Source organism: Hemiscyllium ocellatum, chromosome 4, assembly GCF_020745735.1.
Source record: "Hemiscyllium ocellatum isolate sHemOce1 chromosome 4, sHemOce1.pat.X.cur, whole genome shotgun sequence".
Classification (NCBI taxonomy): Eukaryota; Metazoa; Chordata; class Chondrichthyes; order Orectolobiformes; family Hemiscylliidae; genus Hemiscyllium; species Hemiscyllium ocellatum.
Window position 1 is genome coordinate 111,195,526 of NC_083404.1, and position 17,295 is coordinate 111,212,820.

Genomic DNA, 17,295 nt, shown 5'->3' on the forward strand with positions numbered 1-17,295 from the left:
ACTGCTCGATTGTTAGCAAGCTGTTTTTCAGATGAGAATTTAAACTTAGACCGCCTTGCTAAATTCAAAGTGATATCAAAGGTGTCGGGGTACTATTTGAAGAGGAACAAAAAGATTCTCCAAGATTTCCGACCATCAGTTGTCTCTCAAGACAAACTAACTAGTGATTTTACTCACTTATTCTGCAAATTTGCAATGACATTTACCAACATTGTCACGTGGCTTCACTTCAGGAAGTAATTGACTGTAAATTGATTGAAAATTGAGAACATGAAACCTACTATTTAATTATTTTTATTCTGATGAGATCCAATTATTTTTAAAGAAGAATTGTTGGTGCACATAAACTAGGTTTGTCACAGAATTAGAATGTTTTAAATTGTAGCCATTTTGCACCCTAGCCACGCACAAGTTTTCTGTCCGTAAACAATAGGAATGAAAATTGTCTTGGAGAAGTTGCTGAACTTGCCAATTCAAATCAGCAGAATTGACAACGCATAGTTAAAGCAACAGGATCTCCGAAATCCCTCCCGAGTTAATAACTATCTGTGGTAATGTTAATTCTTCTCCACCACACTGTTCAGCCTTCATATTCGACCAGCTTTGTGCCCTTGATGAGCATATTCTCTGTATTGAAAAATAGTAACAAGAAAAAAAAGTGTTAAAGTTAATTGTTATGACTAAATGGGGAATTGTTCATGAGAATAGTCAAGATTCAGAGGCTCCAATTTTGAAACCTGGCTTTCCTGTTAAACAGAAAACCACAACATGTTAGGCTCACCTTTCCTATGAACAGCTTATCAAGTGTTTTTTGAGTTCTTGTGACGATGTCAAAAGAGCGATGACGTTTCAAACATGTGAATTTCACAGAATTTCATTGACGTATCAAATCCTGGAATCACTTCCTAACATACAGTGGGATACTTACACCACAAGGACTGCAGTGTTCAAGAAGACAGTTCACTACCACCTTCTCCAGAGCAGCAAGGGATGATTAGATTAGATTAGATTACTTAGTGTGGCAACAAGCCCTTTGGCCCAACTGGTCCACCCCAACCCTCCAAAGAGCAACCCACCCAGACCCATTCTCCTACGGGCAATTTAGCATGGCCAATTCACCTAACCTGCACATTTTTGGGCTGTGGGAGGAAACCGGAGCACCTGGAGGAAACCCACACAGATATTGGAGAATGTGCAAACTCCACACAATCAGTTGCCTGAGGTGGGAATTGAACCCTGGTCTCTGGCTGGTGAGGCAGCAGTGCTAACCAGTGTGCCACCGTGCCACCCATATGGTGGGCAATAAATGCTGACCTAGCCAGCAAGGCCCACATTCCATGTACAAATAAATAAATATGTATATCATGACAGACTGATACACTGCTGACAATGGTTGCTGCTCAGCACCATGAACTTGAAGTGTACAACTGTTCTGTCCAGTGGATCAGAAAGCTATCAACTCTGTCAAAGTGCTTGCCATCGTTCCTAGGCTAAATTGTGATGTCAGCACATTGAGATCCATGTTGTTTTGCTAAGTATCCATTTTAGATTTGAGTACCCCTTCCTACTTCCCATCCACAATAGTGTAAGCTTATCCCATAAGATAATTCACTATGACTGTCAGACTGCAATGTACTATCATTTTGTGTAGATAGGTAAAATGTCAGAGATCAATCAATTGATCTTCAGCAATAATTATCAAAAACCAGACCAGTTGCACTGCTTCAGTAATTTTGAAAATGTAGTAGGATCTCTGTCTTCCCCTTAATAGGTTTCTGACAGCTGCTTCGCGTGGCTTTGTCTTGTCCAAGTGTATTGTCATTAAGTGGCACATAACAGGAAGGAGAGTTGAAAAGCAGAGTTACATGGGTTCTATGCTGTACTGAACATGGATTTTTGACAGCATCTATTCATCATCCCTCTGGACTGGAAAAGCATTACTGCATTAATGTGTAGTTGGAGGATTAGTTTTAAGTTTTCTGTGAGTTAACGCTTTCCTGAAAAAATGCAGACCATTTGTGTTTCCACTTGGATTGCAAAGAGCTTGTGCTCCTGTATGGTGCATTGTTAGGCAGTATTTAGATTTCCGCTTAAGATTTATGATATGGTTATCACGAGTGATGTGTGGGTTATATTAGAATTGAGGAGATTCAGTAAATTTACTTTGGATTATTCAAATGTACTTTTGCAATCATTTAGAACTTGATGTTTTTGGAACCAGGTGTAGGTTATCTGTTTGCTTCCTCCAGTGAGAGGAAAGAACATGGATACCAAACCATCATTCCTTATTGTTTTCATATGCAATCTCTCCACATCCAACATTTTTGCAAGGTTTTGAAGTGTTTTTGACCAGACTGGAATATTAGGTAAATTAGATGTTGTAATGATACATAGAACAACATTACACTGATGTCATGTTAAAAATTTAAAACCTTAAGGATTTGGAGGTAATGCTGTTTAGCAGGAAGAATAAAAGAACTGAATAGCATTTATATGGAGGAAGATTACAGATTACACAAAGACATTTGGGGGTTGAATCACAAAAAGTTAATATCCAAGTTCAGTAGGTAATAGAGAAAACTTTGGTCATTATTTGATTGGGAATGGAGTATAAAAAGAGGGAAGTCATCCTAAAGCTATACATGACACTAGTCATACCACACCTAGATTTACTATGAACAGTTTTAGTCCCTTTATCTAAGGAAAGGTGTACTGATTTTGAAAGCCGTCTCAAAGAAGGTTTATTGGGTTAATTACAGATATGGAAGGATTACCTTATGAGGGGAGTGTTAGAACCTCACTGATTTGAAATTATCTTTAATTTACTCTTTTCACAATTTAGGTTTTGAGGTGGGAACTTAGTGCTAAAGATGACTTTTGGATCGTGGGTGGCATATCGTGCTAAAAGGATATCAAACTCAATAAGCTTTTACTCATTTATGAGGCCAGGCCTGGCCATTATTTAGAGGCATAAAGTCATAGAGATGTACAGCACGGAAACAGACTCTTCGGTCCAACTCATCTATGCCGACCAGATGTCCCAAGCAAATCTAGTCCCACTTGCCAGCACCCTGCCCATATCCCTTCAAATTCTTCCTATTTCACTCACACACGCACGCACACACACATGTTTTGACAGGTTTCCACTTTGCCCTCTACGGGACAATATTGAGATTATCAGGGAAGGGTGGTTTTGGGTTCACCCCTGTAGAACTCCAGAGAAATTGTTGGGGGAGAGAAGGCGGGAGATCAGTCATTTGGAGATGGTGTTTGGACTGTCCAGGACTGTTCTCGGCAGCATTTCAGTGAGCCGAGTTCGTTTTTAATCATTGCACCTGTAAACAGAAGATCAGGGTTGAAACAGCTATTTGATATAATGTTTCTATCGGGACCTTGATAATTGATATTCGGATAATCGAGGTTCCTCTGTATTTTGATCAATAAAGGAAAGCATACTAAATGCTACATTCACTATCCAATCTACCTGCGACTCTACTTTCAAGGAGCTATGAACTTGCACTTCAGGTTCAGCAACACACCTTAGGACCTTACAATTAAGTGTATATGTCCTGCGAAGATTTGCTTTCCCAGGTTGACTCCTGATGAAAAGGTTATGCATAGGCACCATGAGGGAAGAACATTATATGTAAACAGATAGCAGAAGTTGGCTATAATCGAGGTCAGTACCTGGTCATTGGTTCCATCAAATCTAAAAAATGACCTAATGCTGAAGCAGATGACAGATGCTGAATGGTATCTGAGACCTTGGGGAGGAGTTGGTTCGTCTGTCAGAAATTGGTCAGAGTTTATATTGTGTTTTCCACTGTGTTTTCTGCTTATTGATGCAACAGCATAAAGATTTGAAAGATCCTTGCCTAAGCTCCCATAAGCAGTTTTATCGGAGTGAACTGTAAAGGTAAGCGTGATTGCCATCTTCAGAAAATCAACTAAGATACCATCATCTATGCCTGTGGTATAACGCATTGTGAAATATTTAAATAATCTGGCCAGTTTTGTTATTTTCCTTCATTTATCCCTTAGCTATGTTTGTCTGTCTGCCTTTTGTGAGAGTGGGGCTGGAAACAAATGGAGCTGTTCATCAACTTCAAAACCTTCTACCCTGATCTTAAATTCACCTGGACAATCTTGGACACCTCTCTCCCCTTCCTGGACCTCTCCGTCTCCATCTCCGGCAACCGACTCAACACAGACATCTATTTCAAACCCACTGACTCTACTTGGACTACACCTCCTACCATCCCCCTCATGTAAAAATGCTATCCCTTACTCCTAATTCTTCTGCTGTTATCTGCTCCCAGAAGGAGCAGTTCCATTCCAGGACATCCCTGATGGTTTCCCCTGCCACCCTCCAACTGCAACAAGAACGTTAGTCTTCACCATCCACCTCACAAATATCCAGATACAGTGCATTATCCTTCACCATTTCCGCTGCCTACAATCTGGCCCCATCACCAGAGACATATTTCCCTCCTTACCCCATCTGCATTCCACAGAGACCATTCCCTCTGTGACTCCTGCGGTAGGTCCATGCCCATCCCCCCCCGCGCCCCCCCACCAACCCACCCTCCAGCTCGCCACCTTGCCTTGCTGCCGCAAGAGCTTAAAACCTACAGCTCCCCCCTCACGTCTGTCCAAGGCCCAAAGGATCTTCTCACATCTAGCAGAGACTTTCCTGCATATCCATTTCTCTCGAGGTGGTTTCCTTTACTCTCAGATCGTTTCAGGGAACATCTCTGGGGACACGCACCCAATAACTCCACCTTGTGGCCCCTTCCACTCCACTGAGGACATGCAAGTCCTGGGCCACCACCACTGTCAAATCCCAGCTAGCCACCTGACAACTGGGGGAAGAATGCCTCATATTTTGCCTTGGAACCCTTCACTCACACGGCATCAACATTCACTAGTTTCCAAATCTCCCCTCCCTCCAAATTATCCCAGACCCACCCTTCCAATCTGGCACCGCCCTCTTGACCTGTCCCACCTGTCTGTCTTCTTTCCCACCTATCCGGTCCACCAACCCCACTGACCTATCACAATCAGACCCCACCTGCATCCACCTATCGCCTTCCCAGCTGCCTTCCCTTGCCCTACCCCCACATTCCGATTTATCTCTCAGCTCCCCACCCACCCATTCTTGATGAAAGGCTTATGCTGGAACTGCCAACTCTCCTGCTCCTCAGATGGTGCCTGACCTGCTGTGCTTTTCTAGTCCTGCACTTTCCTACTCTGACTCTCCATCATCTGCAGTCCTCACTTTCACCTGTCAACAAAGTCTGTTGAGTAGAGAGCTGAGACCAATTAGATTACTTTGTTATTTAATCTTTGTTCTAGTAACATTATTATATTATTAATAAATTGATGTTTGTTTAAGATACAAACTGGGATTGGTTGTCCAAAAATCTGATTAGGAACAGTTCAGGTCAATTCTGAGGGTGTTTGAAGGTTTTAATTGTAATATTACAATTACGTATACAGAGGTAGAAAGGCTGAATTAGTTTCGCTGTCATAACAGGAGGTTGAGTAAGTTTGGCTTGGACTCATTGGAATTTAGAAGAATGAGGGGCAACCTCTTAAAACACGCTAGATTCTCTGGGAACTTGACAGGGTAAATGAGGAGAAGTTGTTTTCCCTCTGGGAAAATCTTGGACCAGATGACATAATTTTAGCGTAAATTGTAATCCATTTAAGAGTGATACAGGGATTTATATTTTTCTCAGGGTACCTGGAGAAACCTATACCACAGAGGTTGTAGATGCTGTGATAAGGTCAGGTTAAGTTGAGAATATTCAAGACTCAGATTTTTAATTAGTAAGGGAATCCAGGATTTTGGGGGTAAGGTAGAAAAATAGAGCCAAGAATTATCTGATCAACTATGATCTCATTGAATGGCAAAGAAGATTAAATTGGCCAAATGGCCTACTTATGTTCCTATATGTAATGGCCTTAAGTAGGTTTGGATAAAGAATTTCAGTTAATTTATTGGATTTTGTATATTCAAGAAATTAACTCTATTGACTTGCTATTTGAACTGACATCTCATCGAAAAGATGGCATTCTTTCAATTTTTGATAATGCACTGAAACTTTAGCCTAGGCTGTACATTAATGACTTACTGCAGGACTCAAACTCACAACCGTTCTGATCTGGTGGCAGGTGTGCCATCAGATATGCTCTCTTCAAGCTATGCTGTTGAAGCAATCTCCTCCCTAATTATCCGGAGCTGGAATTCCATTGTCGAGTAATTTACCTTCTGTCTTCCCCATTATCTGCCTATCATCTCCAAGGTACAAGCTAAGAGTGTGTTAGAATACTTTTTATTTACCTGAATACATACAATTTTTTTATGATAACACAGCCTGCTTCATTGCTACTTCATCCATCACCTTCAACTCGTCCACCACAGATGCACAGTAGCAGCAGTGTATGTCATCTGGTAGCAGCAGTGTATGTCATCTGTAGCTAAATAGTTTGGTTCTGTTATAATGCATGTTTCTTCAATGCAAATTGGCTTTAACACAACTGAAGAATTTAGACCCTATTCATAGAATACAAGCTTTCCTTACCTGTATTGGTGATAACATGATTCTGGCCCCATTAGTTTAAATGATGCAGACATTGCACAATTTTCTTATAACATGATATCGCACAAGAACCAAACTAACACATTAAATCAGAACTGACTGTATATATAAATACAGTCATACAACATAGAAACAGGTCCTTCAGCCCACTATATCTATGCCTTCCAACACCAAGCAACGCTACTCCAAATTACTGTGCTTGGTCCATAGCTAAGTATGCCCCAGTCTTATAAGTACTTTTCCAGATGCTTGTTAAGTGTTGTGAGAGTATCTCTACCACCCTTTCAGGCAGCAGGTGCCATATACTTGCTACACTCTGGGTGAAAGCATTTTTTTTTCTCAGATCTCCTGTGAACTACTTATTTCTCCTCTTAAAGTTATGCCCTCTAGTCTTAGACATGTCTGCCACAGGGAAGAGAATCCCACAATCAACTCTATCTATTCCTTTCATAATTTTGTATATCTCAATCAGATCCTCCCTCAGCCTCCTCTGCTCCAAGGAAAATAAACTCAGCCTTTCCAGTCGTTCCTTATAACTGAGATTTTTTTTTTATCACAGGCAAAATCATGGTGAATCTCCTCTGCACCCTCTCCAGTTCAGTCATGTCTTTCTGATCATGTGGTGATCAGAACTGCACACAGTATTCCATCTGAGACCTAGCCAATATTTTTTAAAGCTGAAACAAGACCTCCTTGCTTCTAAATTCTTCATCCCATCTAATGAAGGTAAGCATCCTGTATGCTGCCTTCACTCTGTCTACCTGTACCGATAGCTTCAGGGATCAATGGACTTGTACCCCAAGGTCCCCTTGTTCCTAAGCACTACTTCCTTTATTAGACCTCCCAAAATGCATCACCTGACACTTCCCAGGATTAAATTCCATCTGCTATTGTTTTGCAATTTACCAGATGATCAATATAAGATTGTAACCTGAGATCATCCTCTTCCCTTTCGACATCATTCCAACATTAGCTATCCTCCAGTCATCTGGCATTTCGCCTGTGGCCAGCCAAGTATTAAAAATATCTGCCAGAGCCCCAGCAATCTCCTTTGCCATAGCAGGTTTTAGGGATTCATGTACTTCAATGACTGCTAAAATATCTAATACTTCCTCTTTATTCAGCTAATGTGTTATAAAATCTCACTATCTGAAATCTCACCCAACTGAAATCTCTGTCTATCATGTCTTTCTCCTTGTAAATATAGATCAGATGTATTTATTTAAGACTTTAAGCATGTCCCCTGCCTCCATGCATGGGTTGCCCCTGTGGTCTTTAAAATAATCATTTGAGTCATCGAATCCCTGGATAAGTCCCAATATTTTCCTGGTAATTGTCTTACTTTTGATTCACTTCTGAAAAGTCTTAATTAGATTAGATTAGATTACTTACAGTGTGGAAACAGGCCCTTCGGCCCAACAAGTCCACACCGACCCCGCCGAAGCGCAACCCACCCATACCCCTACATTTACCCCTTACCTAACAACACGGGCAATTTAGCATGGCCAATTCACCTGACCCACACATCTTTGGACTGTGGGAGGAAACCAGAGCACCCGGAGGAAACCCACGCAGACACGGGGAGAACGTGCAAACTCCACACAGTCAGTCGCCTGAGTCGGGAATTGAACCCGGGTCTCGGGCGCTGTGAGGCAGCAGTGCTAACCACTGTGCCACCGTGCCGCCCTTGGTGGTTTTCCTTGATCCCATCAGCCAAAGATATTTCATGGCTTCTCTTTGACCTCTTAATCTCCTTTTTAATCAGCCTCCTACATTCCATACATTTGAAGGGCCTTCTGTATATTTAACATGCTGTATTTGACGTTAGTTTCCTTCTTTCTCTTTGTCAAATTCTCAATATCCCTTGACATCCAGGATTCCTTGGACTTGCTCCCCTTGCCCTTCATCCTTACAAGAATACCATGGTCCTGAATTCTCACTATACTACTACATGTTTCAGCAGAGCGATTTGCTGGGGAATTAGGGAACGGTATTTTCGAGAATACCTACAAAAGCATAGATTCCAGTAGTGATTGTTTTGTGTGCTTCATTCTGCATATGCACTGATACCTGTGCCAAAGTCTCCATGCTGTTCTACACATGCGCCGTCAGCTGCTGACAGAGCAACTTTCTGAGACAGATGCATGAAGCAGCTACCTGTGAAAGATGTGCTACTCCTAAATTATCCTTTTTTTTGAAGAAATGGAGGGACAGAGTGACAAGAATGTTAGCAAAAAGTGTCCTGATGATATAATTGCATGTGGTGAATGCAAAAGAAAGGCTATAATACTGGCAGAGAAGCTAGATATTAAAAGCTTTTTGAATGTAAGGAGACAATATGTGATGTAGCTCACTGAACAGGAATAAGGGAATCTAGCTAATGCACCATGATGTATCCTTGCATTAACAATACTTTTTAAATGTACTGTGTTAAATTTACTAGTTTGATAAATATGATTTATACCTTCATTCAGGCAGTGCTAAACCTTGTCTTAGACTTTTGGGTGATTTTTGAGCGATCATGAGTGATATTCTTTGCTGGTCTGCCCCTAACCCCACCTTCCTTGCAGACCCCAGTATTTATCTTAAGCCTTTTTTTAAATAAGCGAGGTTTCACAACTGGGGCATTATAGGAAAACTGCCTGTATTAAGAGTCCCACTTACCAAATGTAAACCTAACTGCAAATAGTTTATGTTTGCCACATCGCCAGATCCTGTCTAAAGATATTGAAATTAACCTTCCCCTAATTTTGACACTTTGCTTCTGTAGTATCCTCATCCCTTTCCATAATGACTTTGAAGCTTATAGTTATGGTTACCTATTCCAAAATTTTCGTCCACTGAAACTTTAACCACATTTAATTACAGTGTGGAGCTTTGTACATCCTTCTATTAAAAGGGCATATAGATAATGGAGCATTCAGCTGTTGTCCTTCCCTGCCTTAATAATGTGCTTTACACTCCTGAACTTCAAAATGAACAAGAGTTTGCTTACCCTTTCACATTTCTAAAATATTCTTTATTCCAAATTCTTAAATGGTACAACATGATCAAGGCTTTCTAAAACTGCAATTAAAAACAGAACTATAGTAACTGTGGAATGCGACTATCCCATTTCCACGTCTGAGTGAAGTTGCCAAATTGTGAATAGTTTTATGCTGTAGACCCTTGCTCCTCAGCAAATTACTCGAGGCTGAACAAAGTAATTTCACAAATCACCCTTTCAGGCAAAGGAGACTCATATCCCTTCATTTCTTGTGCTGAGGGCCATTATGCTGTCTAGGCAGTCCACTCTAGTCCTGATTCTTCCCTCTGTCCCTATTTTCTATTTAATATTTCATTAAATTGCCCTCCTCTTCCTGTTTCTTTATCAAATTCTGATAGAAAACCCAGACTGTATTGTAAGCAGATCAATTACTTTATCTTGAAGTTTGATAAAGCTACAATTATGCTGCATTTCCCATGGTTTTGGAAAAAGGGCTTGTAGAAATAGAATTCAGGCCAAATAAACCTGTCACCTTTCAATGTTATTCCATCACCTATCCATAGTATGTATCAATTACCCTTTACACCAGAGCGGGTCTAATTATCTTTTAATCTTATTTATGCTTCCTTCAGTGGTCTTGCTGAGCACAATATTTTGCAACTGTGCTTGAATGAAAAAGTTTTATTTGCCTTTCTTCTTGTATTTGGCTTCCAAGTTTTTAGCTCCTATTCAATTAGCCAATAATTTAGATATGCTATTTTGTTTGAGTCACTGGAGGGTAAATCACCATAAAACCTAGACTATTTAATGCATGATTTCCTCTCCAGGGCAGTGAGTATTTAGCTGGACTTTGTGTATATATCCGCTAGAATCATGCGGACTGTACCCGTGTAGCAGTGACTGCAATCCAGCTTTACGAGCAAGGGACTAAGGTTGGATTCTGCTTTCATTGTGCAGTCTCAGCGGTTTCTGCCTTGCCCACTTATTAACCATGGATTTTGTTTTTCTTCCCTGTCATGATGAATAGTATTCATAACATGTTCAAATAGCACTAACACTGTATTACTCTTCATCTCTAGCTACAATAATATTCTTAATTAGGAGAATCTAATGAGATCGATTAGTCATTAGCCCTGACCTCGCTGGCCTGCGGTGTGTTGTTGGCTGATAACAGAGGAGCTCAGAATATTGTTGGTAATAAAAATAAACATGCTTAGAGTGATGTCTGTCAATGTGGAATTAGTCTTTTATAACCAATAGTTGTTAAATTGAGGTGCTGTTGCACAGTGGTGATGATGTTCTCTGTTAATAAGGAGGTCCCACTCTGCTGGTGCCACAACTGAAGGCAAACTCCCTTCCCAAATCTAACATCTGCCTAAAGTTAGGTTTGCTGGCACTCCATGAACATAAATGTGCTGAGTCAGATTGAGATAGCTTCCGTTCTTGTCTAAGATGAAAAAAACACATTGTCTACAAAATGATATTACATTCTGAGGTATAAGTGAGTTTTTAATTCCAAAACTGTCTTAAAAGGAGGACAGTGTCAGCGTAAATACAGAAAATTGACTTGCATAAGTTGTCCCCATTAAAATCCTTTTGTCTAGTTTTAAATTTCTATTGTTCAATTTCAGACAAGTCTGACCAAGTATGTATGGGTTGTTCATAGTACTCAATCATTTCAAATATGGAGGGTGTCTGATTTTATTATAGAAAGGTGAACAGGTATTCTCTTCACCAGGTTGGTTATTTCTCTTCCTTGGCCATTTCTGAGTTGCTGAAACATGGCTGCTGATGTGATCTAATGAGGACGTGGAATTTAATTTGTGACTTTGAGTTGTTAATCTATGGATTGTGTTGTGTAACACAGAAAGGGGAAATAAAGAATCCTAGAATCAATTTAAACAATCTATTTTAATGTAAATTTTCCCCTCAGACTGAGTGGTGATTACTTGCCCAAGCAGCTACTAAAGATATTTCTTGACAAAATTTTCTGCCACTTTCTTCTGTAAGTGTCTTGCGTCTGGTGTGACATTTCTGCAGAAGTCCGGGTTTCCCGGACTCAAAATGTTAACTCTGTTTATTTTTCCACAAATGCTGCCAGACCTGCTGAGTTTCTCCAGCATTCTGTGTTTGTTTCAGATTTTCAGCATCTGTCTTTATCTGCTGAGGTCATTTGTAGCTTTGGTAGAACTGTTGCAAATAAATCACATGAATCAGCACAAACTGGTAACTGCGGTCTTCCTGGTCTGTATTCTGAGCTATCAATTGTGAAGAAAGGACAAAGATTAGAAACAGAACAAAGTTGGGATTTTTCTTCAGTTTTTGTTTGTGTAAGTTGATCCTGACATTCTTTCTAAATAATCATGAGAAAAGATTTTGAAATTTAAATTTTATTCACTTTTTTTCACTGTTTTATGACTAGCTCATTTTCTACATAGTTGAGGAGTCGAGACTGTGGTGCTGGAAAAGCACAGCAGGTCAGGCAGCATCCGAGGAACAGGAGAATCGATGTTTTGGGCAAAAGCCCTTCATCAGGAATGGCTCATACCTGATAAAGGGCTAATGCCTGAAATGTCAATTCTTCTGCTCCTCGTTAGTGATAGGTGTAATTAGTAGAAAATAGACTAGCTCTGCTGAGAGCAAACCCATGCAAGCAAACATGAAGGGGTGAAGATGGAAAGGGATGAATCATGACTCATTGGGATAGCGCACATTTTGAATTCCAGCTCCAGTTTTTAACATTCTCTCCTGATGCTCTAGGCATTTCAGTTGTAACAGACTATTACCTGATTTCGATATTTCACTATCTGCAGAAAATGCTTTGCTGTTTCCAATGCTATGTCTTAAACACAGTGTAAAACTTGATTTTTCTTCACCTGTGTCTTTCCCACTACCACTTCCAAGTTCTTATTGCCTCTGTTCCAGGTTCAATCCCAGCCAAGAGCCCCAAACTCTTTAATCATGACTCAGGGTGGAATGGTGGAAACCAAGCTCTACTGTTTTTGCAGTCATCACAAAAGGGGACACAGAGTGTTAGTATAATAGCAACACAACATGCTTTAGTAAAGGAACCAAGGCAGAGAGAGTACAGCCATGTTGAGTTTCATTGGGGTAATGTGAAGCTGGATGGCTTCTACTTTAATAGCAGAAGTATAATAGGTAAGACAGGTGAGTAAGGGCATGGATTGACATGTGGAATTGTGATGTTTTCTTCAGAGATGTGGTTGAGGGAGGGACAGGAATAACAACTCAACATCCTAGTATGTAGGATTTTTAGACAAGATGGAAGGGTATAAAAGAGGAAATGGTGGTCAAATTCTTAATTGAGGAGCTGCTTACTGCAGTAAGGAGGTACAATATGTGGAAGGGTCCTCAAATGAAGCTTTGTAAGTAGAGTTTAGGAACAAAAAAGGGGCACTCGTACTGTTGAGAATATATTGTCAGACCTGTGTCAGTGTGGAATGGACCAGCGAATTTGTAGGCGATTTGCTGAGGTGTATAAAAACAATAATAGCATAATTATATTAGAGAATTTCAACTTCCCAACATTAGTTGGCATTTTCAAAGTACAGCTAGTTTAAAAGAGAGAGATTTCTTGAAATATACTTGGAGTGCTTTTGATATCAACAAGTAAAATGTCTGTGAATGGATGGCAAAGTGCTGGGCCTAATACTGGAGAATGAAGCCAGGCAGCTATTTGGGAGCATTTTAGTCAGTGTGACAACAAAACCTTATGTATTCATTTTGGTATGGAGAAAAAAAAAGGTTTTGGATTGGGTGAAGATAGATATATAAAAATGAAGCAGGATCTGGCCAAAATAGACTGTGAACAACTACTTCTGGACAAATCTACAGCAAAACAATGGGGGCATTCTCTGAGTGTCAGAACGATAAGCCCAGAGAACTCAGGATGTTTAGGAATATTCAGGACTGGATAAGAAGGAAAAGAGAGATTTTTAACAGGTACAAAGGAATTAACCTAATGGAGATCCTACTGAAGTATAGAAAGTGCAGAGGGGTTCACATTTTGGAGAACACAGAGGGTTCATGAAAAAAGATTGGCATGTTAGATTACTTTCAATTATCTTTGGTTGATCGCTAATCTAACACATCAATCTTTTGTCATTGAAAGTGTATCGAGATGAAAAGAATAATCCGGGAAAGATTAGGACCCATTAGGGACTAAGGGGGAATCTGTGCTTGGAGCTAGAGGGCATTGTTTGAGTTTTAGTGAATTTCTTCATATCTGTCTTCACTTTGGAAAAGGAGGTTGCAGGTACAGAATTCAAGGAAGGGAATGTGAGGTTCTTGAGCTGATTGACATGGGGAGTAAGAAGATATTTGAGGCTTAAAATACGACACAAATCCCTAGGTCTGGATGAGTTGTATGCCAAGCTGCTGTGGACAACAAAGGAGGAAATTACAGGAGCTCTGACCCAAATTTTTAATTCCTCTCTGACCACAGAAGTGTGCCAAAGACAGCTAATGTGGTTTCACTTTTCAATAAATGTCTTAGAGATAAACCAGAGCATGACAGACCAGTGAATTTCACATCGGTGTAGAGAATATTGAAAAAAATTCAGAAGGAAAGAATTAAGGTAAGGCACGATTTGATCAGGGGTAATCAACGTGGCTTTTTCCAAGAGAGGTTGTGCCTAACAAACCTGGTTGAATGTTTTGAGGAGGTGACCAGATATGTGGATGAGGACAGGGCAATTGTTTCAATGGATTTTAGCAAAGTCTTTGATGAGATCCCACAGTAGGAAACTCGGAGAAACAGAAGATCTTGGAGTGTTTATCCATACCAAGGTGGCAGGACAAGTTAATAGGGTAACTAAGAAAGTATACAGGACACTTCCCTTTCTCAGTCTGAGCATAGATTTAAGAACAGGGAGGTTATTTTTGATCTGTACAAGACATCGGTTTGACCACAGCTGGAAATGGTGTGCCGTTCTGGTCATTGCCCTATAGGAAATCTGTGATTGTGCTGAGGGATGTAGGAGATTCAACAGTATGTTGCCTAAGATGGACCCATTCACTTATGAAGAGCGGCTGAATACGCTCAGGTTATTTTCTTTGGAGCAGAGAAGATTGAGAGGGGACCTGATTAAAGTGTGTAAAATTCTGAAAGAAATGGACAGGGTGAACTGAAAGCAGCTATTTCTTAGTTGAAGGGTCAGTAACAAAGGGCGTAATTCTCAGGTGATGGGCAGGGGATTTGAGTATTTTCTTTTTCAGTGATGGGATTCTGGAATGCACTGCCCAAAAGGGTGGTTGAAGCAGTGAACCTCAATTTTAAAAAAAACGTTCTTGAATTAGTACTTGAAATCTCAAAAAATTCAATATATGAGACAAGTGCTAGAAAGTGAGATTAGTGTAGGTTTAGCGTGGCTTTTGTTGGTGCAGACTTGATAGGCTAAAGTGCCTCTTTTGTACAGTTTGATTGGATGTTTCTAAAATTTTAAACAATACAAAGAAAACCCCAAATTGTTTGATTTTTAGATCTTGGTTGATTGAAAGTATGGAACCGGTTTCTATACTTAACAAACTCACTATTTGGTCCAGGTAATTAAATTCCAGCTACAGTTAAATAATTAAATTAGATGAAGTAAACTCTAGAAATGAAGACTTTGAACTCTTTATAAACTCCCCCTTACACAAGCAAACATAGAAAAACAGGGAGAAAAATACACGGATGGAGGGAAAACTAAACTGTAAACATGGTTCAGTTGCAACAGTGTACTACCTTGATGCACTGTAGAAATTCACCAAAAGTTCTTTGACAGCACCTTTCAACCCATGACCACTTCCGTTGCCTGCATTATATTGCCACTCGCTCACTGTTGCTGGGTCAAAATCTTGGAATTCCCTTCCTAAGGATATTGAGGGTCTATCTACAGCACTTAGATTGTAATGGTTCAAAAAGGCAGCTCCCCATCACCTTGTCAAGAGCAGGGCAGGCAATAAGTTTTTTTTCTATCTTGATTTTCATTGTCTATATAACTCCTTTGATATGTTTGTTATTTATTTATAAAATGCTTTTTAATGTTTTTGTAGGTCTCACTTCTTCATCTTCAGTGAGGAGCTCTTCAAATAACCAATTGATCAATACAAGGTATAAAATAGTGAAGAAGAATGCAGGCTGGAATAGTACATTGCCAGGAGCCTCTTGCAGCATTTCCTGCAAGTCCAAGAAGGTCAACAGCTCTATCTCTGGTTCAAGGTAATTAAGCATGTATAACTAACTTAGGTGCTGATTACCATATTTTCTCCAGTGCACTCTGATTAAAGGTTTTAGTAGTGAAAGCAGATGAGGTCGTTCTGACCCTGCCATAAGTGGGGACACACAATTTCATTGGAATATGACGAGTAGTGACAAGAAACAGATCTTTGACTGATTTTATCTATCTTTTCATAGAATCCCTGCAGAGTGGGAAGAGGCCGTTTGGCCTATCGAGACCCTCCAAAGAGCATCCCACCTAGACCATGCCCCAGCCGTAGCCTCCGTCTGCTACCAATCCCCATAACCTGGCATTTTAACCATGGCTAATCCACCTATCTTTAACATCCTAGTCACTGTGGATAATTTAATATGGCCAACCCATATAACCTGCACATCTTTAGACTGAGAGAGGAAACCAGAGGACCAGTGGAAGAGCAGGTTTAGAGGGAACGAGGAAAATATTTTTCACCCAGAGAGATAGGAATCTGGCATTCACTACTTGCAAGGGTGGTAGAGGCAGAAAACTTAATACATTTAAGAAATATTCGATGTACATTTATGTCACCAAGATACGAAGCTATGGTCTAAGTGCTAAAAAAAATGGAATTAGAATAGTTAGATCGTTTTATTTTGCTGGCACAGACTTGATGAGTATTTCTGTTGTGCAGAGTGTGTTGCTGGGAAAGCGCAGCAGGTCAGGCAGCATCCGAGAAGCAAGAGAATCGACGTTTCGAGCATAAGCCCTTCATTAGGAATGATGAAGGGCTTATGCCCAAAACATCGATTCTCCTGCTTCTCTGATGCTGCCTGACCTGCTGTGTTTTCCCAGCAAAACACTCTCGACTCTGATCTCCAGCATCTGCAGTCCTCACTTTCTCCCTTTTCTGTTTTCCACTATACCTTTATTAAGATGTGAATTCAGTACTAAAAGAATTAAATAATCAAACATTTTCAGTTAAGCAACATAAGAGAAAAACAGTGAGCACAAGCAACTTGCATTTTAACCTTGACATTGCTTGAAATACTTCAGGTGGTTTTATGGCATCAAAGGCATCATGCTCTTTAATATGTGCAAATGACTAAGTAACCACAAGTGTTCTCCATCTTTGAACTCCTTTCATAAAATAAGTAAAGAGTCTATCTTGAATAAAGGCTTTGTTGTTCGTTTTGAAAAATATTTAGGACAGTCTATCCTTTGAAGTAGTGTCTAAGTCAATGTATGTTATAAACAAGCAGAACCTGAAACAACTGGCTTGTTTCCCATGTTAGATAATTTACATCTTTGTGAAAACCTGATTTGTTCGTTCTTGCTGCTGTTGCTGAGCTGTTTGTCCCAAAATGTACTTTCAGAAATATTTGTTATTCAATGATTTTGATCGTAACATATGTACCTAATGTGAAAAAAATTAAGAAGTAAGGAGGGCACTCAAAGCTTATACCTCTGTCACTCTGCCAACTCAGTCATCTCACTGTTACATCGT

At 40.0% G+C, this 17,295-nt stretch overlaps 1 protein-coding gene across 1 annotated transcript in view; it reads left to right on the forward strand.

Annotated features, from left to right (window-relative positions):
• The window catches only part of zc3h3 (zinc finger CCCH-type containing 3), a 250,275-nt gene that overhangs the window by 77,181 nt on the left and 155,799 nt on the right, over nt 1-17,295 (forward strand). Inside the window, exon 4 of the mRNA XM_060824460.1 lies at nt 15,649-15,814. Within this exon, the coding sequence (XP_060680443.1) occupies nt 15,649-15,814 (166 nt within the window). The remainder of the gene's footprint in view (nt 1-15,648; nt 15,815-17,295) is intronic.